The sequence below is a fragment of the Sinocyclocheilus anshuiensis genome, unplaced genomic scaffold (assembly GCF_001515605.1).
Source record: "Sinocyclocheilus anshuiensis isolate Anshui unplaced genomic scaffold, SAMN03320099.WGS_v1.1 scaffold253, whole genome shotgun sequence".
NCBI classification, from domain to species: domain Eukaryota; kingdom Metazoa; phylum Chordata; class Actinopteri; order Cypriniformes; family Cyprinidae; genus Sinocyclocheilus; species Sinocyclocheilus anshuiensis.
The window spans coordinates 127,468-154,043 of record NW_015537969.1 but is presented as its reverse complement, the minus strand read 5'-3'; the positions used below and the strand labels follow the sequence as shown (position 1 = coordinate 154,043).

The window sequence follows — 26,576 nt, the reverse complement described above, 5'->3', positions numbered from 1 at the left end:
GGTACTTTTAATATGAAACAAAGTCTCAGATTTCAAATTCTGTCCATTGTATTGCAGTATTCAAACTATAAATGCCATTTTGGCGCTGTTTAATGTGGAGTGACAGATCACTTTAGCACGGCGCGCCTCAGTTCAGTAAAAGCGGCAGCGCGAGGCACACGTGGACTGATCATCTCCTCCACATTAATACCAGTTTCAGCACAAAATAAACATGACTAAACAGCCGAAGTTAAAAGAAAGAGTACAACTTTACAATCCGTATCCTGTCTCATGTAATCGCTCAATCAGTGTTTCAGCCGCGCAAAGATGTCAATATAACGTTTTGTAAACAATGTCACGTAACGTCACATTTACCTCAAAAAAACATATTCGGTAACCATAAACTCATTAGTCAGATAGAAAAATAAACCATAGAGAGGGGCATTTTGCTAAATATATGCACCAAATAACATATTCATTATAAATTTTACTGTTCTTCAATGTTTAATTTGTTTGAATAAATCCATCAAGTTTTTATGACAGCCACCATTATGTTTATATAAAGAAAACGAATTGAAGTAGAAATATTATGTAATTATAACTTTATTATTTTAAAAACTTCATTGTGTAATTTTAACAAATCTGTCAATTTTTACCTTCAATATTATAGTAATGTAGTACCAAACGGACTCTCATGTATATTTTACAGCATTACTTGAGAGATTTTTTATTTCCTTGAGAAAATTTGGCATGTACTGTACCTGATATATATCCAAAATAATCGATATTGAATCGAATCGAATCGAATCGCAAGCTTGTCCTCTCTCTCTTCTTTGGCTTAAGATGATGCCTCTGATAAGGATGGTAAGATCATCTGCCGTTTGCTCATCTTCTTCATCTTCCCCTTTTCTTACTTGCCCTCTCCCTCTTTCTATCAGCCTTCTTTCTGCTCATGTAACTCATGCTTTCCTACTGTTTGTCTTTGAATCGTTGATCAGGATTTTGAGGTGATTTATATATGTATCTCTGATCTGTATTGAATTATGCTAGGTGAAAAGTTGTTTGCTTTTCGTTGTAGTTTTTCAGTGCTTTGTAGGCATAATAGGGAACCTGATCCTCTCACATATAGTGGGTGGAGCTCATTGTGTGTGATGTAGCGCTGCTGCTGTCTGCTGGTGGCATGTGGTATCGCAAGAATATGACTCATCTGCCTTTCAGCTTGTGGTTGTCCCAAGTTGAATTGCTTCATTAAAAATCATTCTTACTGATCTGATGCTCTCCTTTTACTCTGTCCATTCTGTCCTGTCTTCTTTTCTTTAACTCAATCATTAATATGTTCCCTCAATCACAGGCCTGGCCCAAGTGGGTGGTTTTGGAGGGCCAGCGAGACACTCTGGAAATCTCTTATTAGTAATTTGTTGGTGTTTTTATGATTGACCTGAAGTATTACAGCATGTTTGTTTTTTTCCAGGGCGACTACGGACTAAGCAGACTTTATCAACGGCATCTAGCATGGGCAGCAGTCAGGTGGACTCAAGAGGCCGGACCAGATCAAAGATGGTGTCTCAGTCACAACGTAAGTACCTACTCTGCGTGTTCATACACATTCTACGTATACAGTGAAGAAGCACAAATATTGTAGATAAATATTATATACTATTCCTTACACACCTCTTATGTTGTCGTTTTGCTCATGTACCACACCATAAACACACTATATTAACATAACACTGCTCTCATGTAAATGTAATAGTCTGTAAATATCTGTAAGTGCAAAATATTTGCCAATAGAGGATTGTACTGACTGCAAACTCCCAGGAATGATCCATACACAAATTTTGTACATTTTATTATTCCTATTATGCATTCCTATTATGCATTTTTTACATTTATTTGAAATGGAAATCTTTTGTAACAATTTAAATATTTTTTATGTCACTTTTAATCAATTTAATGCATCCTTGATAAATAAAAGTATTAATTTATTTAGGAAAAATAAGACGCAATGCTATTTTTCTACACATATGGCAAGCATGCAGTGAAACATGACTATAAACCATCTTCACACCACGTACTGTAGCACACATTGTCAACTGCATGTGTGTGTGTGTGTGTGTGTGTGTGTGTACGTAAAAGATTATCAGGAGTCATCCTGCTCCAAGGATGTAACCCACAGCTCCTCCAACTGTTTCTGTGCCTCTAGGTTCCGACGATTCTGATTGCACGCCAGGTACCCTCGTCTGACATTGTGGGCGAGTGTGTTTGTTTAGTTCATGCAAACGTGTGCGAGCGTTTGTGAGCAAGCAAACGTTTTATGGCTTGAGTGGCCTGCATGCTGTGTGGTCTTCACTTGGGTGTGACGGTATCAGTCCATTTCTGCCTGCAGGCGTGTAGAAACACAAACTCTCAGACACATCGGTTTAGCGGTGAATGTTGGGCAGCCTGGGCTGCTTAAACATATTGAGAGTATTGATGGAACTAAAGCAGTGGCAAACACAACCATGATGTTTTTCATCTTTTGTGTGCCTTCATGGTGATGTTGTGAAGTCACGTCAGTTGCGATGCTGTTGCAGGGCTTTTTGAATCTATGTGCGTGTCTCATACTGATGTTTTTATTTGCAGGCTGATGGTTTTATTCATTTGTACGGTGTGTCAAAACAACACATTGACTGCATGTTTTTCCCCATAATGCATTTGTATTCGTTTAATATGCTGTTCCTCCTCCCACCCAATGGGTCTCTTGGACCCGCCCCGCTCCCTAATCCTCCCCCCTCATTGGCTCAGGATCACAGTCTGCTACCCCTGTTGGTGGTAAGATTTTCAACATATTTCACCTGTGACTCATTCACTTAGTCCAGTCACTCCCATCCTGTGGGCCTCCAACCTCTAGTCTTACATCTTCCCTTGTCCTGGTTTATGGGGGGGGAAAACATGGGTTTTCCCATCGGCCCCCACTTTCTTCACTGCATGGAGGGTGTGTTGCTTGGATCACTCTGGATGGTGTTTTTTTTTTTTCCTCGCTTCAAACCTGTGAATAATTTGTTAAACCTCACTTTAACGCTGGGTGGTATGACAGTATATATAAAATTGTTTAATACATATTCTGCTTCTACTATGAATCTGCTACACGATTCCTGTATATATGTGGCGCAATTTAAAAACTTTGGTGTTATGTAATGTGAAGCTGTTTCGGTACTTGTGTCTATCAAGGTAAATAAAGTAAGATGTTCCTTTCACATTGAAAGCATTTAAGCCACTAAATTATCAAAAAAATAAATAATTGTGTTACGATTTAAAATATATTTGCTTGAATTTTCAGCAAAAATAATTATTGTGAGGCGTGTATTATTACCGTGACACAAGATTTTGGTCATATCGCCCACCCCTACTTCACGTCACTGAGTGGGGAAATTTAATGATTTGGTCACTGGTGTGTCAAAGTGCAGCGTCAGCATGTTCATTTGTGTTTGTGTAGAGTTTGTAGTCATAGAAACATTTTCACTTGTTCCCTAGGGAAACCTCATTCTTCCCTTTTTGTCTCGGACACAATCAGAATCACAGCACTAGCACTTCTATGTCAAACTGTCATCTGTGTCTGTGATTATGTTATTGTAATATAAATTATTGCTGTCTGGATAAACAACAAAAATGTCAGCATAGCTATGATGATTAGTTTGTTGGTGACGTTTAAGTTTGGCGATAGTGGACAGTCTGTATTTTGTGTTATTTGATATATATATATATATATATATATATATATATATTTATATATATTTAATGCTCTTTGTGTTAATGTTTGCATATAAAAGCATTTATCGGTAGGAAGATGTACATTTCCAATGGTTTTTCAGGCTCATAAAACTTTTATTTGTTTTCTGTATATTTACAGCGGGTTCTCGCTCGGGTTCCCCAGGCCGGGTTTTGACCAGCACAGCTCTGAGCACACTCAGTACAGGAGCTCAGCGTGTGAGTGCAGCTCCGGGGTCCCACCGTCGCAGCCGGATCCCACGCAGTCAAGGCTGCAGTCGAGACTCCAGCCCCACACGCCTCTCTGTTGGTAAGCACTGGCTTCTATCTGTGGTCTTCTATTGTGATGATCTCCTCAGTTATGTTTTCTCTCTGATGAATAAAAGACTATTTTTAATCAATGAGTGTCCATTGAATCTGTTTGGGCATAAGTTGCAAAAGTGTTGCAATTGCACATTGGCTGTGAGACTTCAGTAGGCCTTCACATAAACAGGCGATAATGTTCTTACCAAAACTGAAATGTTTTCTTTCAATCAAAGCTCCTTCAAACATCAGTCACATCTACAATGGATCAAAAGGAGGTATGTTGGTGTTTCTTTCCCCCTTGATCTCCGCCAGTCATCCCATAATGATAATCCATCTGCCTGTCTGAGCTGGGGCTGTCATCATAATGGTGTTTCATGCTGGAGGTTGTGCTGTGTTGCGTGTAACACGCTGCTTTGGGAAAGCAGAACATGCCGTCACATTAACCTGCTGGGTCTTCCCTTGTCTGCTGGGATGTTAAACCCCACAGCTTGATGCTGCTCTTTGCAAAGTGAATGAATGAAGTCCATCTCATGAATGCAGATGAACGTTGAACATTGGTTAAGACACAGGATATAAAAGCAAAGATCCTGACCTTCCACCTCCCATTTATTAGCATTCACCCTATAATTCTTAACCTTCTAAATGTTCTTCCCCTGTCACTAAATGTCTGCTCTTTTCTTATCAGTTCCTTTAATGTGGAATTTGTGCATGGAAAATTAGTACAAATGTCAGTGTTTTTATGTTGTTTGTCTTCCTTTTTCCATGAGGTTCCTCAGGGCTCTGTATTGGGCCCTTTTTTCCTCAAAAAGTTAATAACTCTTGTAGTTTCAGTGCTTAGTAAAACCTTATGCAATTGTTACAGCTTTTCTTTCTCTGTTGCTCCTACCTTGCCTGTCTGTTATACCTTTCAATGTCTCTGTTCTTCTTTATCTGTTTTTTCTCTCTGCTCTTGTCTTGATATGGTTTCTTGGGGGTGGGTCAGCGAGGGGTAGTCGTATACCACGGCCTAGTGTGAGTCAGGGCTGCAGTCGTGAGGCCAGCCGAGAGAGCAGCAGAGACACCAGCCCTGTGCGCTCCTTCACGCCGCTCGGTGAGTAACCACGGCAACCATTTCATCTATCAGGACCAATCAGCTTCAATTCAGAAGGGGCCTAAAATGATTAGACAAAATCATGCCATGCTGAAAAATTATACGTGTCCTCCTTCACTTCATTTGAAACTGGAAGTCAAGCTTCTGCACATTTGCACATTTTGCTCTTTGCTCAACTCGCTTCAACGGTTTTGCTGCTACCAAACAGGAATGCTTGTACAGTGATACACAGCACTGCAAGCACATTCTCACGTTGAATTACAAATATTTTTGAGGTTGAAAATCCCACACATGTTCCAGCTTGGTCAGGAAGCAGTTTTCTCCTGGCCTTTTTTTTTTTGCCTCATCTTACATAGTAAACATTGCTGATGAATGCAGACACAAGCTTCATCTGAGGTCCTTAAATACAGCACACCAGAGAAAAATTATGTAAAACCACAGACAGGAAATATTAGGAATAAACCTAATAGTCATCAGTTTTCTTAATACCCATTCCTCATCAGTATCTACCCTACATTTTTTTTATTGTCTTGTTGAATATCCTGTTTTGCACAGAAATGTCATTTCTGGAAGGAAGAAAAATTGTTTGTGAATGCCGTTCCTTGATGACTGTATATAAGTAAATAATGTGCAAAAGCCTTCTCAAGTATTTTATTAAATTAAACATGGAGCCCTCAGTTTGCCAAAAAGTGCAACGCATCTTTTTTCTTTTCTTTTTGGGAAATAATCAACATTTTCAAGTTTGTTTTGAGAGGCACAAACTTCAAAGTGGAATGAGGATAATAAAATTTAAGATAGAGACTCTGCTGCCAGCAATATTTTTGAGGTTAGGTAATTCAGAAGAACTTTTTTGAGGGGTGCCCAAGTGTGAAAATATTCCTGGTGTTGTGCAGAACACAAGCAGAACTGGACTAATACCCTTGAGCGTTGTGAAATGTGTGTGTCACAGCGGGGCATGTGTGTGGTTGGTGATGGCACATTCTCACATTACTGCTAATTGGTAGTTTCTCTGGTGAGCTCTAACACTTGCCTGGTTATTTACGCGTGTGTGTGCTTGTTTGCATTCTTGTGTGTGTGTTGCAGCATCCCGGCATTATTCTCGCTCAACTGGTGCTCTTCATGCCCCAGATGCCTTCGGGGCAGCAGGTGAACTGTCACCCCAGCCGGCACAGGACTCTTTACATTTTTTTTGTTTTAAGTCATTGTCAGTTTTTGAATTGTAGTTTTTCATCTCCTCCTCCTGCTGCTTTCAGTTTAGCCTCCATCAGACCTGCATGCTTTAAGTTTAGTGTTCATTACAGCTGTTCCTCCAATTACATTTATAACAACCATATTCAAGTAGATTCATGTGGAACATCTTTCATAGTCACCTATCATTTTTTCCCTGAATTTAACCCAAGTTTTTTTTATGTGTGTACTTGTTTTTGGATTTTTTTGTTGTTGTTGTATTGGCATTTGTGGTTAAATTTCATTAGTGTTTTTCAGTGGTAATCATTTGTTTCTGGTTTTCTAGTGTCAATATCCATATTATTGGTGAATTATGTTTTAATTGATTTCTCAGTATTGATAAAATCACTGCATGAAGTTTTTTTGTTTGGAAATGTATTTGTGCATGTATGTGTAAAATGTGTGACGTGTGTTGTAGGTTCTGGGTTGGGTATGTCTCAGTCCAGTCGTCTCTCATCCTCAGTTAGTGCCATGAGAGTGCTGAACACAGGATCGGACGTGGAGGAAGCCTTGGCTGATGCTCTGGTAAAAATAAATACAGACACATATGGGAACTCTGCTTACACCCTTCTCACACACAAGTTTACATACCCTTTTATCAAACAATTACATACCCAGAATCTGACTTTTGGAAGTTTTAAAAAGAGAAATCATTTGTTTTATTTATTTGTTTATATACACCTTACAGATGTTTAAGGTCAGTAAGTTTTTTTTTTAGTTTTGAAAGAAATTATTACTTTTAATCAGCAGGGATGAAGCAAATTGATCAGACGTGACTGTAAAGACTTTTACATTGTTGCACAACATTTCTACTTCAAATAATAAAAAATAATACAAAAAATGTCTCATGGTTTCCACAAAAATATTAAGCACCACAGCAGTTTTAAACTGATAATAATAAATGTTTAAGTAGCAAATCAGCATATTAGAATGAATTCTGAAGGATTGTGTTACTGAAGTTTACATTAAAATTTATATCAAATAAATTACATTTTGAAATATATTAAAGGGGTCCTATTATGCTCTTTTACAAAGTCTTGATTTTGCGTTACATATTTTACATTATTACAACACCTCTCTCCCCCATTCGTCGATATTTGTGATATCACAAATCCCGGAAAATATGTGTTGTAATCCAAACGGGTCATTCGTTTTAGTTTTTGAAAAGTGGTTTCTGTTAAATAAAATATCTCTTTTTGAAGTGGACTTTGAGCTTTGTAACTTTGCAGATTTTTTTTATGCTCAAACAGCAACATTACAGACTAACTAAAGTTGAAAAAGTGAAAAAGCATAATAGGACCCCTTTAAAAGAGAAAATGATTATTTTAAACTAATAATTTTTCACAATGACACTGTTTTTACTGTATTTGTGATCAGATAAATTCAGCCTTGGTGAGAATAAGAATACTATTAAAGAAGTATAAAAGATTAAAAAATCCTACTGATCCCATAATTTTGTGTATTAAAAAAAAACAACTGGTATGGATATTCCACTTTTGACATCACTATATATTTATATAGGATTGGGGTTTAATATTATGTAGGGATGTCAAAAGTGTCATATGCATACCAGTTTTTTTTTAAGCTATAAACATCTTGCAGATTTTGCAAGGGGTATGCAAACTTGTAGAAAAAACTTTACTCACAAAATTAACCTAACCAGTGTATTATGCTCTAAATGTCTGTCTTCAACTCATGCTTTAACCTTTGGCTTTATCAATGCTGCCAGCTATTAGGAGGCATGCGGGACAAGGTTAGTCTGGCTGGCTTTCTGTCTGTCTCTCTGCATTAAGATGACGTTAAATTTAAATTTTCACAGTCTTTCTTTTTTTTTTAAAGTTGTCTCAGTGTTGACTTTATACATAAAATGCTAATTTGGATGTCATTTTATGTTTTTCTAAGCAGAAGAAACCAGCTCGGCGGAGGTATGACACCTATGGGATGTACTCGGATGATGATGCAAATAGCGACGCCTCCAGCGCGTGTTCAGAGCGTTCGTACAGCTCCCGGAATGGCAGCATTCCAACGTATATGCGGCAGACTGAGGACGTGGCCGAAGTGCTCAATCGCTGTGCCTCTGCCAATTGGTCTGAGAGAAAAGAGGGGCTGATGGGATTGCAAGCACTGTTAAAAAACCAACGAACTCTCAGGTAACCCATTCAAACACAAAATAAGGTGTGATTGTTTTTCATATTCCAGCTTTACTAAATTGACTGATTCATGTTCAGTGAAAGGGTTTAATTTATTCTTTCTATCTGTTTCAGCCGTGTTGAGCTGAAGAGGTTGTGCGAAATTTTCACGAGGATGTTTGCAGACCCACACAGCAAGGTACCTTCGTTTGCCGCTTTCAAGCTCCAGAACACACTTACACTACACACACACACATGCACACACACTTCTGCAAGACATACACCAGCATGAACTGCATCACACAAAACCGCTTGACTGTATCGGATTCTGCCTCACCCACAGCCCGTATTCTCGCCACAAACACACAGATCCACACTCTCAGGCATGTGCAGTGCACACTAACTCTGGGGTTGAAGACCGTGGCTAATCGCATGGTTTGGTTTGAGTGGATTTCTGATTTCAGACAGCTCGCTCGTCTTTTTTCAACCACTGTAACGCCCGACGTCCAAACTTCCTCTGTAGCTTTCCTTCCTTTCTTGCTTGCATTCACGCATACACATACTGGGACTGTCACAATTCCCGAAAAAAAGAAGAACATCTTAAAATCTAAGTTTCATGCAAATCTCTGACCATTATGAAGAACGTGAGAGAATGAGAATGAAATGAGAATGTGAAAGTTCAATATAGCCTTGCAGGATTTCAGTGTAAGCGCTTTCATGTTTCAAGTGTCTTTTCTATATAAATTTAAATGATTCTTAAAAATTGTACTCATAAACTATTGGTTGAATTGACAGCCCAGTCCTACACGCACACAGACTAACCCGCATTTGAAGTGTCTCTCTTTCTCCTGGAACCTCCTTCTGGCATTCTGTATCTTGTCGGGTAGACCGTAGCTCCGCCCCATTTATCTGATTACTGGGCTCATGGCCCCGCCCCTCTTTCTGATTTGCAGCGTGATCCCAGAGGCTTCGTCACGGCAGAATCCGGTATCAGTTCTGCCTCTTTTAAGGTACAGAAGTCATTCTGACACTCCTGTCCAACACAATCACATTCTACAGCCACCCAAGCTTTTCTTCAGGGGTATGGAAAACCCTGGATCCTTTTATGTGGATAACTAAAAGTGTGGATATTTAAATTGCAAAATATGCTTATGGATTTCATACCATTTCCCCCCTTTTTTATTGGTCTACAGTGGTCTTGTTTCAAAAGGGTGCCTTATTTTTCATTTCTAGTGTTTGAATCCTTTCCTTAAAAGATTAGTTCACCCCAAAATGGAAATGATGTCTTCATTTACTTACCCTCATGTCATTCCAAATGCATAGAGAATACGGACTTGAGTGGTTTAATCCAAGTCTTCTGAAGAGACATGATCGCTATACATGTATTCTTAAGGGACTTTCTTAAGGGATTGGAATGACATGAGGGTGAGTAAATGATGACAGAATGTTCATTTTGGGATGAATTAACCTTTTAATACAGTATCATAACATGTTTAAATGTTAAACTTAATTGTAATGTATTTATTCATTTTTATGTTGTTCCCAAAATGGTTCTGCAAATGGTTAGCATTTATCTTTTATATAATTTTTACGGACATTCACCAGTGTGTTTGTTTCTTTTCATGCCTTACCCTGTGGTGGAACTGTAGAGAGTAAGTGTGGTTAACTTTTGTGCAAATGTTTTATTTTATTTTTTTTTTTTTTTGACTGCTTGTTTGTTTTTATGCAATGCCAGTATCCATAAACTGTGAGATGCTTCTCTAATAAATAGCTAGAAAGCATTTATTTAGCGTTTTTGGCTGTGTTTGGGACTGAGCATTAACAGTGCAATCTACTTTACTAATGTACTAATCAGTAACATGATGAATGAATGATGGATGATGAAAATGTGACACCTAACAGATGACAAAGATGTTTTTGATCCTGCTATTAATCTGTGGCTTTGCTGTTAACTAATCAAGAATATCTAAAAAGTGTCTGTATTGTAAACATCAGTAGTAGTTCGGATGTTTGATCTTTCACAATATTGGTTGTAATGTAACAATTAGCATGCCTTTTTTTTTTTTCAATTCTACATTGTATTTGTTTTTAATGGGGCAAATCTTCTGAAATTCCCAAGTAGGTAAATAACTAAGTAGTGCCTTTATCAAACTAAATAAACTGCTGGCTGAATCATAGTGTGCCATTTGGAAAAACTTTGATTATCAAATATTGTGAACCAATCGATTTCTGCTTACCTTCAATTTCCCCATATCTCTCTATTTTATATTACTTCCCTACATCACTATTAATTATATAGAGACCATCATGATGACAGTTTATCATTTATGCTGTTCCGATTGACTTTTTATGAAAAGTGGGGTTTCTTTACTAACTGATGCTATTCAGTTGGAACCAGTTGGAGTCAAATCAGAATTTATATTAAAGGGGTCATATGATGTTGCTAAAAAGAACATTATTTTGTGTATTTGGTGTAATGAAATGTGTTTATGTGGTTTAAGGTTGAAAAAACACATTATTTTCCACATACTGTACATTATTGTTTCTCCTCCTATGAGGTGACCCTGTTCCCCTCTCACACACACACACACACACACACACACACACACAACGCGTTACTATGCACTGCGCAAAACTCCGCATTTGAACAGTCAATAGTAAATGCTTAAACTAATAACAAAACATACTTACAGTCGATGATTCAGAAGCACCAGATTGTCATATCAAAGTCAGAATTACCTCCTCTCTTAGGTTCACGAACGAAACGGTCGTCCATAAAATGCATTGCTGTTCTGTTGTAAGTAATCTTACTTCTTTATGCACCAAGAGCTTGTATCACTTCAAAGAGAAAGGAAAAATTGAAATCGCATCCTATGACCCCTTTAAAGGGATAGTTCACCCAAAAATGAAAATGTATTGTTTATCTGCTTACCCCCAGGGCATCCAAGATGTAGGTGACTTTGTTTCTTCAGTAGAACACAACGAAGCTTTTTAACTCAAACAGTCTCTTGCAGTCTGTCAGTCATATAATGGAAGTGAATGGGAATCAGATACATTGATGTGTAAAGACATGAAACGATCGGTCTGTGCAAGAAACTGAACAGTATTTATATAGTTTTTTACCTCTGAGTAACCGCAATGTCCGAACTGTCCTGAGTGTGTTCTCAACAGCCGGGGTGTGACGCGTCTTCTTCTTCTTCTTCTTGCTTTATGGCAGATCATTAATTTGGTTTTGTTTGTGTATGTTTTTTTGACTCTCAAAGCCGTGACTTCCATTCACTTCCATTATATGACTGACAGACTGCAACGGTTTGAGTTAAAAATCTTCGTTTGTGTTCTACTGAAGAAACAAAATCACCTACATCTTGAATTTTTGGGAGAACTATCCCTTTAAGCTTTTATATCTTGCATATCACAGTTTTAGGTGAAGGTGGGTGATGGCATTGGCACTGCTTAGACATTTTCCTATTGGGAGACAAAAACATTGCACCATTAACTCTAACAAATGAACAACAAATGTCCTCTGACGGAGTGCGATGGATGCATGAATCAAAACTGATTATTTTTGTGGTCATGTGTTTTTGTTAATTTATTCTTATTGATTTAGCTGCTGTTGTATATTTCTGATGTCTGTTTTGCTGATGGTGTTTGTACAGGTGTTCAGCATGTTTTTGGAAACACTGGTGGACTTCATTGCAGTTCATAAGGAGGATCTGCAGGACTGGCTCTTTGTGCTGCTCACACAACTGCTGAAGAAAATGGGAGCGGATCTGCTCGGCTCAGTACAAGCCAAAGTACAGAAAGCCCTAGACGTCACAAGGTATGTTATATGCAGGGTTCGTACGGTCATGGAAAACCTAGAAAAGTCATGGAATTTTAAAATTGCAATTTCCAGGCCTGGAAAAGTTTTGGAAAAATAAATAAACCCAGAAAGTTTTGGAAAAGTCATGGAAATCTATTTCACAAATCTCTGTATAATAGAATTATGTTTAATCAGGTCCTGAATTTCGGTGCGGGGTTGTGCATAGGCTATATCGCATAGTTTTACTCATTCCCGCAGCTTTCAACTTTAAAATGATGGATATTCACACATTTATTTAATAGCCTATAGCATGTAGGTTTGATGAGTAAATAAATCCACACAGAATATCAGATCAGATCAGCAGGGCTCTCAAATCTCACGCATTCACCGTGAGACACACGCATTTCAACCTGTTCACACGCTCTCACGCCGAGAAATAAGGAATATCTTGTCCTGCTATAATTAATGGACGGATCCAGAGGGAAGCTCTCTGCCGAGTTCATAGCTGTCTCAGTCTCGAGTTATACAGAGTTAAAGGACACCTACCAGCCAATCAGAAATTAGAATGTTGTTGTTTCCGCGTAAATTACGTGATCCCGCTGCAAGCGCGCTCGTTACTAAGCAACATGGATGCTCGCACACGCGGAGTGTAAAGCTGCGGTCACTAGACTTTGATGCAGTCAAAAACTCTCCAACTGCTTTGCAACCAGAAGCTTTAACTTAGCTTTGGCTACCAGAAACTAAGGAAAGTACTACCGATATTATAACAATGGGTAAATCTGATAAAAGTCAGACAAATTCATCCAAATAAAACAAAGTGTTTTATATATTTATTTTTAAAAAAAGTATCAAAAATAAAAAGAAATTTGGCCCCAAATGAGCCAACTGAACATCAGTGCTCAATGTACATACTGTACTCATACAGTAGGATTGCAGAACTTGCCCTGAGCATGTCAAGCTGTGTGTGTGTGTGTGAGTGTGTGAGTGTGTGAGAGAGAGAGAGAGTACACATTAATGTGTGGTGCAGTTGCAGCTTATTACTTATTACTAAAACAAGAAAGCAAACAATAGCATTAATTAGTTAACATATGCTATGATAATTTGAACAGATTTTTATTCTTATTGTAAAATAATGGAACATTAGGTCATGAATATTTTCTCAAAAGTCATGGAAATTTATTGGTAAAAATGTGTACTAACCCTGTATATATGGAAAAACTGGAATCCATTATTTCTGCCATGCTCTGATACGAAGTGTCCACAGATTTTGGTGCTTGAGAATAGTTTATTCATTTCTTGTGTTTTTCTTCAGAGAATCTTTCCCGAATGATCTACAGTTCACTATCCTAATGAGATTCACAGTTGACCAAACACAGACACCCAACTTAAAGGTAAGTGCTTTTTTGGAGACACTTTATCTTCTCACACTGTGTGGATGAGCAACTAGGCTTGATAGTGTCGTGCTGGTATCAGAGAATGTAAAGTAACATGGATTGCGGCTGCCAGGTCTTGCTTAAGAGCTTGTTTTGGAGTTTCTACAGGATGTCATGCACTGGGTCAGTGTTCTCAGGTTGTTATCCCTCCATAAAATCTCATGCAAGCCACAAGGACTTTGCCTTGCATAAGAATCTCCAACCTCTACCTCACAGTGTTTCCTGCACCTCAGCTGGATCTGAAGAGCCACTGTTTTAGTTGTTGCATTGCTAATGCATTGTCAAATTTGTGAATGAATAGATCAATTGATACCATTTTACAATACAAAATACACTTGTTTTTATTGATAGGGTGCCAGTGTATTTTTGCATTATTTATATTAGGGCTGAACGATTCATTGCATTTGCGATAATATCGCGATATGAAATAACGCGAGAGTGAAGAGGTGTGTTCGACATGAAGATCAGATCGATGACATCAAAGTACGGCGAGAGAAAGCATAAGGAGACGTCCGCGCTCTCGCGGTACTTTGATGACACACCCATCGGTCTAAGCAGCGCTGCTTCAAGTCGAGCGCGGGCCATCAGCAGAAAAAGAAAATAAATAAAACGGTAAACAGCCGAAAAAGAAAATAAATAAAACGGTAAACAGCCAAAGGACGTAATTTAGAATGGGAGATAGATCGGTGTGTCAAAGGGAAGAGAAAAGCCATAGATGAAGTCGCACAGACCCAGGCAGGTGCTGGTCATTTAAAAGCTAAATGCAGAAAATATGACGAGGCATATCTTGCTCTCGGCTTCACTCACCGTGTCTATACCAGACGCTACAGTTGTCGCGCCGCAACAGCTCTACTGTACACTGGACGCGACAAAGCGACCGTTGCAACTCATTTTAACTTTGTGTCTGTACGTCATAAATAGAGCAAGGCATCATTTTAATGTCGCGCCGCATCCAGTGTACACAGCGTCACTTTGGTAGTCTGAGGTGGGATGGGGATTCGGGAAAGGGGGGAAGATTTGTTTTATAGGTTTAAAGGGGGGCACGACCAAAAAGGTTTGAGAACCACTGGTCTAAAGTTAACAGACAGTGTTTAAAAAGTGCAGTCCACACGTTTACACATGTTTATTACAGTGACTTTGAATTACATAAAGTAGTGTGGTAAAGCAACAGATTTGTTTTTATATTTCTGCAATCTACTTTAGTTTGTGTGATTTGTTACTGACTTTCATATTGATGTTTACACCAGGCTTATTTAAACATAATTATTACATGCTTACAAGGTTGGAAGTTCAACAAATCAGTCAATATACTGTGATTGTAGTTGTTAAATAAAAATGTCATTCATATCAATTCATGCATCACCTAATTTCATCGTAACATATAGGCCTGGCCTACAGAAAATAACATTTATGTTTATTCTATCTAATAGTATGTTGGGCATACTATACAATGATTTATAGCTTGTCTTTGTTGAATAATACAGAACATAAAGAGCTTTAAAAAAATAATTGCATATTAAATCGCAATCGCAATATTGGTAAAAAAAAAATCGCAATTAGATTATTTTCCAAAATCATTCAGCCCTGATTTATATAGTATTATAGTATTTATTAATATCTTGAATTGGCTTTTAGTTTTATATTTTCTCCAATTTTTAATGTGCCATTTTTATATTTTTTATATAGCTTCATTTTATTTTTATTTCAGTTTTAGTTTTAATGCTTAAACTAACTTATTTAATGCATAAAGTAACTTAGTTTCAGTTTAATTGGTAAGGGAACAGTGTTTTTGTTTTGTTTTTTGTGCTGTTTTTGTATTTATTAATATTTTGAATTGGCTTTTATTTTTTATCTTTAGTTTGTCATTGTCATGCATTTCATTAATTCATTTTTCTTGATATACTTCTATTTTGATTTTTTTTTTTTTAGGTTTAGTAACTTCAGTGCTTCAACTTACTCTTATTTATTACACAAGGCATCTTTTAAAAATTTCATTTAGGTTTTTAGGTTTTTGTTTTTCATCCAATATTTTATTTTATTATTAGAATTCCCTGATTTTTAATAGTTTTAGTTCAAAATTACAACACTGTAGGTTGCTGAATTTACAATGTTAGATGACAGCAAAGGTAGTCTAAATGTAAAATTAAAGGAAATCAACATGAACAATTAAATATCCAGTGTTGGCCAATATTGATAAGAAAAAAAAAATTTAAAAGAGAAAATCGTCCAAAAGACAAAATTACACATCTTATATTCAGAGTTTAATTAAAATTGTATTGTAATATACAAAATACCATGAAAAATATTATTTAGCAACATTTGTGTTGTCGTCTTCGGCTGCAACAATAAAATTCCTTAGGAAACGGTGTCCTACACCAATCCCATAACCACATTTGCCATGTCCACACACACGCAAAGACCCAACTCCCCTCTAACCAAACCATCTCCCCTTCATCTGCCTCACATTCAGCATCTTTTTTCAGCAGTATTACCGTACTTAATATCGCATCCTGTCCAGTTTTCCCTCTGTCCCTCCCCTTATCTGCGTGTCTGTCTGGGGCTTCCTTTCATTGATGTGCTCTCCCTCTCTCTCTCTGAAGCCGGGGAAAAGGCGCTGTTGCCGATACGGGGGCGGGGCTATAGAATTGCTTCCCCTCAGAAAGCGACGGCATGTTGCACACTGCAGGAAAATATCCAAGTGTGGAACCAAGCAGTACAGGTCAGTGAGACTCAGGGGAAGCAATTCTATAACGCGCAGCTCCCACAACTAAAATCCCTCAGCAGAGCTAGCTCAACTTAAATCCAGTTTCAAAAGTAACCGACAGTTTACCTCTTCCACGGAAACTCACAGATAGATCCGCAGATTTCAACCCATAATTCACAACTTGAGAACCCTGTCCATTGCATGCACGTTTATTTTGATAATGCTTTAGTGGCAAGTAAGTGCAGCTTTTTTCAACCTCGTCAACCTACACTACCGTTTAAAAGTTTAGGGTCAGTAAGATTAAATTAAAATTAAACTGATCATTCAGTTGATCAAAAGTGATAAAGACATGTAATATTACAAAGATTTCTATTTAGAATAAATGCTGTTCTTTTGAACTTTCTATTCATCAAAGAACCTTAATATATCACAGTATCCACAAAAAAATATTAAGCAGCATAACCATTTTCAACATTGATAATAAGAAATGTTTCTTGAGCACCAAATCAGCATATTAGAATGATTTCTGAAAGATCATGTGGCACTGAAGACTGGAGTAATGAAGCTGAAAATTCAGCATTATCATCACAAAAATAAATACATTTTAAAATATGTTCAAATTGAAAACAGCTGTTTTAATTTGGAATAATATTTTACTCTTCTTACTGTATTTTTGATTAAATAAATGCAACCTTGGTGCGCATGAGACTTTTTTTTTCTTTTTTTTTTCTGACCCCAACATTTTGAAAAGTAGTGTAGAAAACGTGTGGGGGAAAAGGGCTTTTTCTGGGCCGAGTTATTAGCTTAATTATTCAGTCTTGACAGAAGCAGGTTGTTTTATTGAAGGCATGATGTTCGAGAGAGAGGGACGTCACTGAAAGAGAGCAGGACACAACCCGCTGGCAACACAATACTCTTGAGACACAAGTTTTTTTGTCTTTGAAATGATGTGCTGAGCCCAATCACACCCAACATGCTCACTCCAACTTCCCCCTGCTGTCTTGCTTCATTTCAAGGATTTAAGAATAGCTGTGAACGTGTGACTTTGTGTGCTTGTTTGTAACTGATGGACTGCAGCGGTGATGGTGTTTTGATTCTGACTGTGGAAAAGTTTGATTGAAGGAGGGTTTGTGATCGAGGTATAATGTTTGAAGTAAAACTTTTGGAGTGAATGTTACTGTTGAATGACATAATATGCCTAAGTTGAATTTGTTGCACAGTTGTAACACGAGGATAATGTTTCAGGTGAAGGTGGCCATTTTGAAGTACATAGAAACACTCACACTACAAATGGAGCCACAGGATTTTGTCAACTCGAGCGAAACCAGACTGGCAGTCTCACGTATTATTACGTGGACCACCGAACCCAAGAGCTCCGACGTCAGAAAGGTACAAGATGAGACATAACACGAAGTATATTTCCTGTGTTTTCAGCTTTATAATGTGAGCTCTCAGTTTATTTATATTTTGTTTTAGATCTCTTCTGATGGTGTTGGTTGGTTTGAGGGTCTAATTATGTTCTTCATTTGTAGGCAGCACAGTCTGTGTTGATCTCGCTGTTCCAGCTGAACACACCAGAGTTCACAATGCTTCTAGCTGCACTGCCTAAAACCTTTCAGGATGGAGCCACCAAATTATTGCAGAACCACCTACGGAACACAGGCAACACAGCCCAGGTGATAAACACGTTAGTAATATGTACTGTATAGTATCTTAGACCACCCACAATTCCACATGGATCAGCCATAAACATGCTAGAATAATGTGAAATATGATAGAAATGTGATACTGTCCTGTAGGTATCTTTTTAAATGATACAAATTAAGCTGTAAATAAAAGTATTAATATTATTAAATTGTTAATGCTAAGTAAAATAACATAAATATTAAATATCTGGCAATTTGGTGGTGCTCCAAAACTGATTTGAACTGATTTGCTAACTGAATAGCAGGAAAAATTCAGAACCTGTGTTTTTGATTAACATCAATAGCTAATACAAAAATCTGAATGGCTATTTGAAAATGTGTAAATACTGCTTGATTCCTTTCTTCTCTGTGGCAGTGCCAGAAAATGAAACCACTGCCCTTGTGTACCGCTGTATTTCCATAAGCGCCACCTACTGTCAGAGAGGGAATTTGCATTTTCATTCATCCCATCTGCTTTTTTTCCCCACATTGATCAGAACAGACAAATCACATGCAAAAATCTGACAAAATATTTGTGCCGAACATTCGTGTTGATGTGACTTCTAAACCACTTTTCTGTCAATACTAAAGATTTTTGTACACTGAGTCCAAAATGTTCATATGTGTTTTTTCGGGGGGGGGTTTCAAATTCGTCATCCTTTCCTATCAAAATGCTTGTTACGGATTCAAAAACGCAGAAAATCGAAACTGATCCAAATGTTTTTTATGACGGACAAATGTTTCTGAGGCTGTGTGTAAACGTGATTGACACAACATTAGGTCGTATTTATTTTTTAACATGTGAAAATTTCGGACTCAGTGTAAAATGACCTTAAGGCTGATGATACACGGGACAAATTTTTGAGCAATGTTGCTTGGGCACTTTCCCATCTATCTGGATCATTTAGTTCAGTTGCGTGCCCTGTCTCTCACCTGGTTGCCCGTTGATGGCAACATTGACTAAAGTTGCCCCGTGTATCATCAGCCTAAAAAATCTTTTTTTTCTCACAGACTCCAATAGGAAGCCCGCTCACCCGACACACTCCAAGATCACCAGCCAGTTGGTCGAGCCCTTTAACGTCCCCTACCAACACATCACAAAACACACCTTCACCAAGGTACGCCACTGAGTCACAAACTACAAACATGGACATAGATTCATTCCGCAAATGTTGTAATTTGAGTTTGTTCAGCATTTCTCCATAACTAATGTCCTGTGGCATTTTGTGTGTGTGCACAGTGCATTTGATTACGATACCGAAAACATGAACTCTGAGGAGATCTACAGCTCCCTGAGAGGAGTCAGTCAGGCCATCCAGAACTTTAGCGTCCGCAGCCAAGAGGACATGACGGAGCCACCGCGAAAAGGAGATGGAGATGGTGGAGAAGAGGTAAGAAAGACAAGTGTTAACAAAATAAATTAAAGCTGAATAGAAATTTAAAAGAAAACTAATAATAATGACAAAACCGCATAAATACTAAAACTTCAAAATGAAAACTGAATATATATAAAAATAAAAGCTATTTCTAAATATATTAATTAATATCTTATTCCACACAGAATTCTACATGGATCACTCAAAAACATGCTAGAATAGTGCAATGTGGTAAAAAAAAAAAAAAAAGTGGTGAAATGTGGTAAAATTACCATTGTTTTGTTTAAATAAAAACAAATAAATTAGACTACAAATATTAGTATTATTAAATACAAAATAAATTATTTAATTTTTAGTATTATAGAGTATTTATTTTTTATTTGTTTACTTTTTATAATTTAAATACTAATAAAATTATGGAATATTCCTTTATGGGTTTTTTTCTCATATCGTATGGAATGATATGGGGGGAAAACTATTTTTTTGTAAAAAATAAAAGCTATTTCAAAGAAATATTACTAAGAAACACTTTAATAGTATATAAGTAATACCAAAATAACACTGCAATTTTGATATACCAACTTGTGTTTGTGTAAAAAGAGATAGACCGCAGCGTGATATGAAACCACTCATACAGTTAAGCACTCGTTATATAAAACGATTTTTTAATTTTCACCATTGAGATTGACCAATTGGAATTAAAGGGTTAGTTTACCCAAAAATGAAAATTCTTGTCATGAATTACTCACCCTCATGTCGTTTCAAAACTGTAAGACCTTCGTTCATCTTTGGAACACAAATTAAGATATTTCTGATGGAACCTGAGAGCTGTCTGACCGTGCATAGACAGCAATACAACTGAAATGTTCCCAAGTCCAGAAACGTAGCAAGGAGATCTGTAAAATAATCCATGTGACATCAGGAGTTCATCCGCAACTATACGAAGCTACAAGAATACTTTTTGTGCGCAAAAGAAAAAAAAAAACGACTTTATTCAACAATTCGTCTCCTCCGCATCACCCTGTAGCGCCATTTTAGAAAATATCCGCTGGATGTAAACAGCGTATGCTGTTCTGTGTCAGCTGCGTCACGCCGGATCAGAAATATCTTAATTTATGTTCCGAAGATGAACGAAAGTCTTGCGGGTTTGAAACGACATGAGAGTAATTAATGACAGAATTTTCATTTTTGGGTGAACTAACCCTTTAAGTATTTGAGAGAGCCGTGTAATAAGGCTATAACACGGATGTGTTATGAATGTGTCTCTGTGCAGGGTGGTGATCAACCCACAGCATCTGGTCGGACGGCGCTGGATAACAAGACCTCTCTGCTAAATACTATGCCACTCCTCTCCTCGAGTCCCCGCCCAACAAGGGAATACCAGTCAGTCAGCTACTCTGACTCCTCCTTCACCTCCTCCCCTTTCAATAAAAGCCTGAAAGATGCAGACCAAGATGCCGAGTCCCTCACTGATGGTAAAGCACTTCCATAGCTATTTGTAGCTGCTTTGTGAAATGTGTACATGTAAGCACATGTGTGGGTCTGACTTCCTTTCTGCTGGTGGTGTTACAGACAGTGGCGTGGACCAGTCTGAGGTGGTTGCTGAGCTCCTAAAGGAGCTCTCGAATCACAGCGAGCGGGTGGAAGAGAGGAAAGCCGCGCTGTGTGAGCTAATGCGGCTGATCAGAGAAACACAACTGCATGTTTGGGACGAGCACTTCAAAACCATCCTCCTGCTGCTCCTAGAAACACTCGGGGATGGAGAGGTGCATGCAAACTTACACTCACTGCTGTAAACGCACTCTAATCTGAATCATGAGGACAACCAAATGCATCTTATTTACTTGCTGATCTTTATTTTTCTCTCTCAGCATGTCATTCGGGCATTAGCACTGCGAGTGTTGAAGGAGATCTTAAACCGGCAGCCGTGGCGCTTTAAAAACTATGCGGAACTCACCATTATGAAGACCCTGGAAGCACATAAAGACCCACACAAAGAGGTCCAGGCTCCTTGACACACAGTCACATGAAGCATGTTAGACCGACAGCTCAGACCGAAGCGCAAATCTAAACCTAAACACAAAATGTCCTTTTGTCTCTGTATCAGGTGGTACGGGCTGCAGAAGAGGCAGCGTCTATGTTGGCGACCTCAATAAGTCCTGATCAGTGTATTAAGGTGTTGTGCCCCATCATCCAGTCGGCTGATTACCCCATCAACCTAGCTGCCATCAAGATGCTCACCAGAGTCATTGACCGGCTGCCCAAAGAGGGTCTGCTTCAAATGCTCCCTGAGATCGTCCCTGGGCTCATTCAGGTAAATACTGTATTTTATATACACTAGGTTTGAGGTCAGTAAGGTTTATTTTTGAAGTAGAAGTGAATACTGTTATTCAGCAAGGATGCATTTAATTGATCAAAAGTTAAAGACAATTATAATGTTACAAAAGATTCTATTTCAAATAAAAACTGTTGTTTTTAACTTTCTGTTCATCAAAGAATCCTGAAAAAAAGTATATATCATGGTAAAATATGAAGCAGGACAACTGTTTTCAACATTGATAATAATAATAAATGTTTCATGTACTGCAAATCAGCATATTAGAATGATTTCTGAAGCATCATGTGACACTCAAGACTGGAGTAATGATGCTGAAATTCAGCTTTGCCATCACATGAATAAATTATATTTTAAAATATAATAAAATAGAAACCAGTTATTTGAAATTGTAGTATTTCACAATATTACGGTTTTGTTTTTATTTTTGATTAAGAAATGCAGCCTTGGTGAGCATAAGACAATTCTTTCATTAACAAATCTTACTGACCTCAAGCTTTTTAAATGCTAGTGTATGAATAGGGTAAGGAAGCAAGAACAGTTTCTAATAAACTGTTATTTGAAAAAATACTGGAATTGAATGATGTGTGATTAATGGTTCTTTCATGTGTGTTCTTATGCTGCTGTGGATGGAAAGTCGTGTCCATTTTTGGAAGGCCAAACAAAGTAGTTTCGCTTTCACAACGAAACAGCGTCACACACGGCGGCCTACAGTGAGCAGAGGCCGGGGACTAGCGTGAGGAAAGACGGGAGGGTTAGAGTGAGCAGAGGCGGGTGGGCTTGAGAACGGCGCGGCCGGCGATTTCGACGAAGGAGCGTCCGGAAGGACATGTGACGACTCCGGGCTGGACTCCGCTTCGCCCACGGTGAAAGCCGATCCGGTGATCCACAGCGCAAAGTTGTAGTATTTCCTCAGCAACCAGCATGGATCAGCTCCAGTCATGACAAAGCAGATATCGTCCTCTTTTGAAAGACCAAAGTAGTTTCGCTTTCACAACGAAGCACACAGTGTCTTTACGACATGGCGGCGGAAACAACAAAACTACAGCGAGAATAAAAGTTACGCCTTCTTTCTTTGCGTGAACATTTGGGCGGCGTTATGTAAATCTTCCCACATAGTGACCTAGATATGTGGGGGCGTGTTAGAACGAGCCGTTTTAGGTAGGTGTGGCTGACTCTTAACTTTTATAAAGAATATCTCTTTGGATTTGAGACTTTAGTCTTTGCAACTTTACAGATCTTCTTTATGCACCAAGAGCTTGTAACACTCCAAAGAGAAAGGAAAAATTGAAATCGCATCATATGACCTCTTTAAATACATAGTTTCCTGCAATACTCAGAGGCACCACAATGCCACTATTGAATCTATAGTGCGACAGCATAATCATTGTAATCTGATTACAGAACATGTTTTTTTGGTTCATTTTATTGAATCAAAAAGTCCAGCACAGCTAGTGTGGTCCAACTCTTGTTTCCTTGTGGTGATATAGAGCTAATCAGTTAGAAGGGTCATTTTTTGTCATTTAAACAGCTTTCAACTGTGAGACTAAAAGGGATAGTTCACCCAAAAGTCTGTCATCATTTATTGCATTTTCTCTGTGGAATATAAAATGCCCTAGTGTTTTTTGTCCATACAGTTGAAGTCAGTGGTCATCAAAACTATTTGGTTGCCAACATTCATTTTGTGGTCTGTTAACTAAAGAAAGTCTTAAGCCCGGGACACACCAAGCTGACGGTCGGCTGTCGGCGAGTATCTGTCAGGCTAGTTTGTTCGGGGTTTTCCACATGCATCGGGGCCGTCGGCGCTAGTGGGAACTCTGATTGGATGTTCAGTTTAGCTAACGAGTCAGTGCTCGAGAATTAAAGCGAAAGTGATGAAAACGAGCAATATACACTATACACAATATAAACACAGAAGACTGTTTAATGTTACGTGATCTTTCCCAAGCATTCCAATATGTGAATATTTTCATAACACGAGCCACTTAAAATGAAGAAAGTTATCAACATAACTGATATTCAAAATGGTAAGCAAGCGCTGCTTTGTTTACGTTTCGTATATCTGCATATATCTCTTATATCCTTGTTTCAGTTTCTCCTTTTAAATGACAAATATATACTATTGATAGCTGCTGATGCTGATATAGACAGTTAATTCCTCTCACGCAGGCACAGAACGCTTGTGTTAGTTTGCAGTCGGCTGTAGTCTGTGCGGTGTGTTCAAGTACAGCTTTTTGGTCCTGATGCTGCCGACGCAAGGCGACAACACTGTAAATGATGACAGAATTTTCATTTCTGGGTAAACTATCGCTTTAATATCAGTGTACTTGACCATTAAGAAATCTGAAATTTTGAAGGAACTCAGAACCAGAATTGTTCAATTATTTACTTTTCCCATTCCTAATTATATAGCAAAATTTATTTAACATATAAAGTTCCAGTTAATGACTTTACATATTTCAGTTGAATGGCATGTCAGGACACAGATTGTCTGTTCTAGATGCTGTAGAACATGCTATCAAACTTTGATAGTTGACTTTATACACGATTTAACCCCCTTTGACACCCCCTAGTGGATGTATTTAGGAACAAACAAAATACATTGACTTACCCTAATATTAAGCATCTTTGTTAAGGTTATAAGCTCTTGGCTATGATGGTCCCTGCTTGTTTTGATTATCTTTTGCTCTCCTTTGCAGGGTTATGATAACTCTGAGAGCAGTGTACGAAAGGCGTGTGTATTTTGCCTTGTGGCCATCTATGCTGTCATCGGAGAGGATTTGAAACCTCACCTCAGCCAGCTGTCTGGCAGCAAGGTGAGCCGTTTCCTCTTGCAAAACCCAACCCCTTTCCTTTTTCCGCCTTACTCTCATTATCTCTCGGTTTGATATTTCAAAACATCTATAACATGTACATTCTCTCTTGTTTCCCAGCTGAAACTGTTGAATTTGTACATAAAGCGAGCTCAGAGCGGCTCCAGCGGAAGTGACCAGTCTTCAGATCTAGGAGGGCAGGGACTGTAGCTGTGCCGCCACCATTCAGAACTACAGCACTCTCTTAGTGCAGGGGGACCCTAGCTGGCTTTTTAACTCACATGCATACACAAACAAACACCTACACACGCTTACCTACAGATACACAAAGCCGCATGCACCTACACTGCTGGACACCCTCCTCCGGCCCCACAAAACCTTCCAGTGGGATATGTGTTGAGGAGCGGCGTCGGACTGAAACTCTTCCTCCAAACTAGGATCACCGTCACTCTGTGTGCATGTCTGAGAAACCGCTATCTGTGGCACAGTTGGTGGACTGCTGATGTAGTTTTGTTGCCTTGTTAATTGTGTGTGTGTGTGTGTGTCTGTGTGTCTGTGTGTCTGTGTGTGGGTGTCAGACGGGGAAGGTGGAAACCCAGCAGAAAGAGGGGGGTGTCGTGGGTGTCATTTTGTGCAACATGGAAATGGTTTCTTTTTATCAAAGAGCTTTTGAAAAACTCAGATTTTTAAGATGAAGTTCAAAACTTCTTGGTCTGAGCGACGTGTCATTAACGTTCCTAATTGCTCACTATCGATTATTATTAACGGTCATATCAGTTCATAACAATGAGCGGTTGGTCCAGCTTGCTCTATTATAAGACATACTTTGCTTGGCTTTATGCATGTCATGAATAAATCTGAACCTTTTTATCTGGTTGTGTACATGGCTTAACGCACACCCGAGATTCTCATCGCAGCGAGGCCACATGTGATACCACACCACATAGGTAATATGTATCTATAAATACCGTAACAAAGGAATATTCAAGAAGATCTTGTGATGTCCTGAGGGTGTGTGAATTCTTTTAAGTAGCATAGTGTCATTCTTCTCTGATGGTAAATTTGTAGAAATGTATTTACACTTCTAAATGCCGCAACTGTCTTGTCACTTCTTTCCTGTAGTGTCGGTCTTTCTCCCCCGTGAGGAAGTTCTCTTTCTTCCCGCTGCATTTCTAGAACTGTGCTAACAATGAAATTAAAATAAAGAAAATGTACAGTAATGAACTAAATGTCTCCTTGTTATTTTTCTAAATGTGACCCTGGAGCACAAAACCAGTCTTAAGTAGCACGGGTATATTTGTAGCAATAGCCAAAAATATATTGTGTAGGTCAAAATTATCGATTTTTCTTTTATGCCAAAAATCATTAGGATATTAAGTAAAGATCATGTTCCATGAAGATATATTTTGTAAATTTTCAACCGTAAATATATCAAAACTTAATTTTTGATTAGTAACATGCATTGCTAAGGACTTCATTTGGACAACTTTAAAGGCGATTTTCTCAATATTTCGATTTTTTTGCACCCTCAGATTCCAGATTTTCAAATAGTTGTATCTCGGGCCAAATATTGTCCTATCCTAACAAACCATACATCAATGGAAAGCGTATTTATTCAGCTTTCAGATGATGTATACATCTCAGTTTTAAAAAACTGACCCTTATGACTGGTTTTGTGGTCCAGGGTCTGTACCTTGAAAATGAGTACAACAAATGAGTTATGATTTAAAGGGTTATTTGACCCAAAATTGAGACTTTTGGCATCATTTACTCACCATCATGTCATTCCAAACCTTTACTATTTCTTCTGTGTAACAACAAAGAAGATATTTTGAATAGTATTTCAACCATTTTTGTCCATAATAAAATTTAATGGGATCCAAACAACATTTCTGACCCCTTTGATTTTCATTTAATAGAAAAAAAAATATTTTTCAAAATATGCTCTCT

At 38.1% G+C, this 26,576-nt stretch overlaps 1 protein-coding gene across 22 annotated transcripts in view; it reads left to right on the top strand.

The window, feature by feature from the left end:
* LOC107669402 (CLIP-associating protein 2) overlaps positions 1–25,593 on the top strand; it is a 65,305-nt gene extending 39,712 nt beyond the window's left edge. For 4 of the 22 annotated variants that reach the window (XM_016461613.1, XM_016461759.1, XM_016461752.1 and 1 more), the window contains 26 exons: positions 823–843; positions 1,451–1,555; positions 2,183–2,209; positions 2,764–2,790; positions 3,869–4,036; positions 4,266–4,307; positions 5,015–5,122; positions 6,206–6,268; positions 6,768–6,874; positions 8,079–8,102; positions 8,252–8,499; positions 8,614–8,677; positions 9,432–9,488; positions 10,128–10,130; positions 12,135–12,298; positions 13,593–13,671; positions 17,663–17,806; positions 17,950–18,093; positions 19,114–19,220; positions 19,343–19,493; positions 20,752–20,953; positions 21,051–21,244; positions 21,350–21,478; positions 21,586–21,792; positions 24,513–24,629; positions 24,747–25,593. In XM_016461613.1, coding sequence (XP_016317099.1) covers positions 823–843; positions 1,451–1,555; positions 2,183–2,209; positions 2,764–2,790; positions 3,869–4,036; positions 4,266–4,307; positions 5,015–5,122; positions 6,206–6,268; positions 6,768–6,874; positions 8,079–8,102; positions 8,252–8,499; positions 8,614–8,677; positions 9,432–9,488; positions 10,128–10,130; positions 12,135–12,298; positions 13,593–13,671; positions 17,663–17,806; positions 17,950–18,093; positions 19,114–19,220; positions 19,343–19,493; positions 20,752–20,953; positions 21,051–21,244; positions 21,350–21,478; positions 21,586–21,792; positions 24,513–24,629; positions 24,747–24,836 — 2,792 coding nt within the window. In that variant the 3' untranslated portion in view covers positions 24,837–25,593. The remainder of the gene's footprint in view (positions 1–822; positions 844–1,450; positions 1,556–2,182; positions 2,210–2,763; positions 2,791–3,868; positions 4,037–4,265; positions 4,308–5,014; positions 5,123–6,205; positions 6,269–6,767; positions 6,875–8,078; positions 8,103–8,251; positions 8,500–8,613; positions 8,678–9,431; positions 9,489–10,127; positions 10,131–12,134; positions 12,299–13,592; positions 13,672–17,662; positions 17,807–17,949; positions 18,094–19,113; positions 19,221–19,342; positions 19,494–20,751; positions 20,954–21,050; positions 21,245–21,349; positions 21,479–21,585; positions 21,793–24,512; positions 24,630–24,746) is intronic. The other 18 variants (XM_016461666.1, XM_016461620.1, XM_016461626.1 and 15 more) reach the window with 18 other exon arrangements.
* Positions 25,594–26,576: the final 983 nt, after the last annotated feature.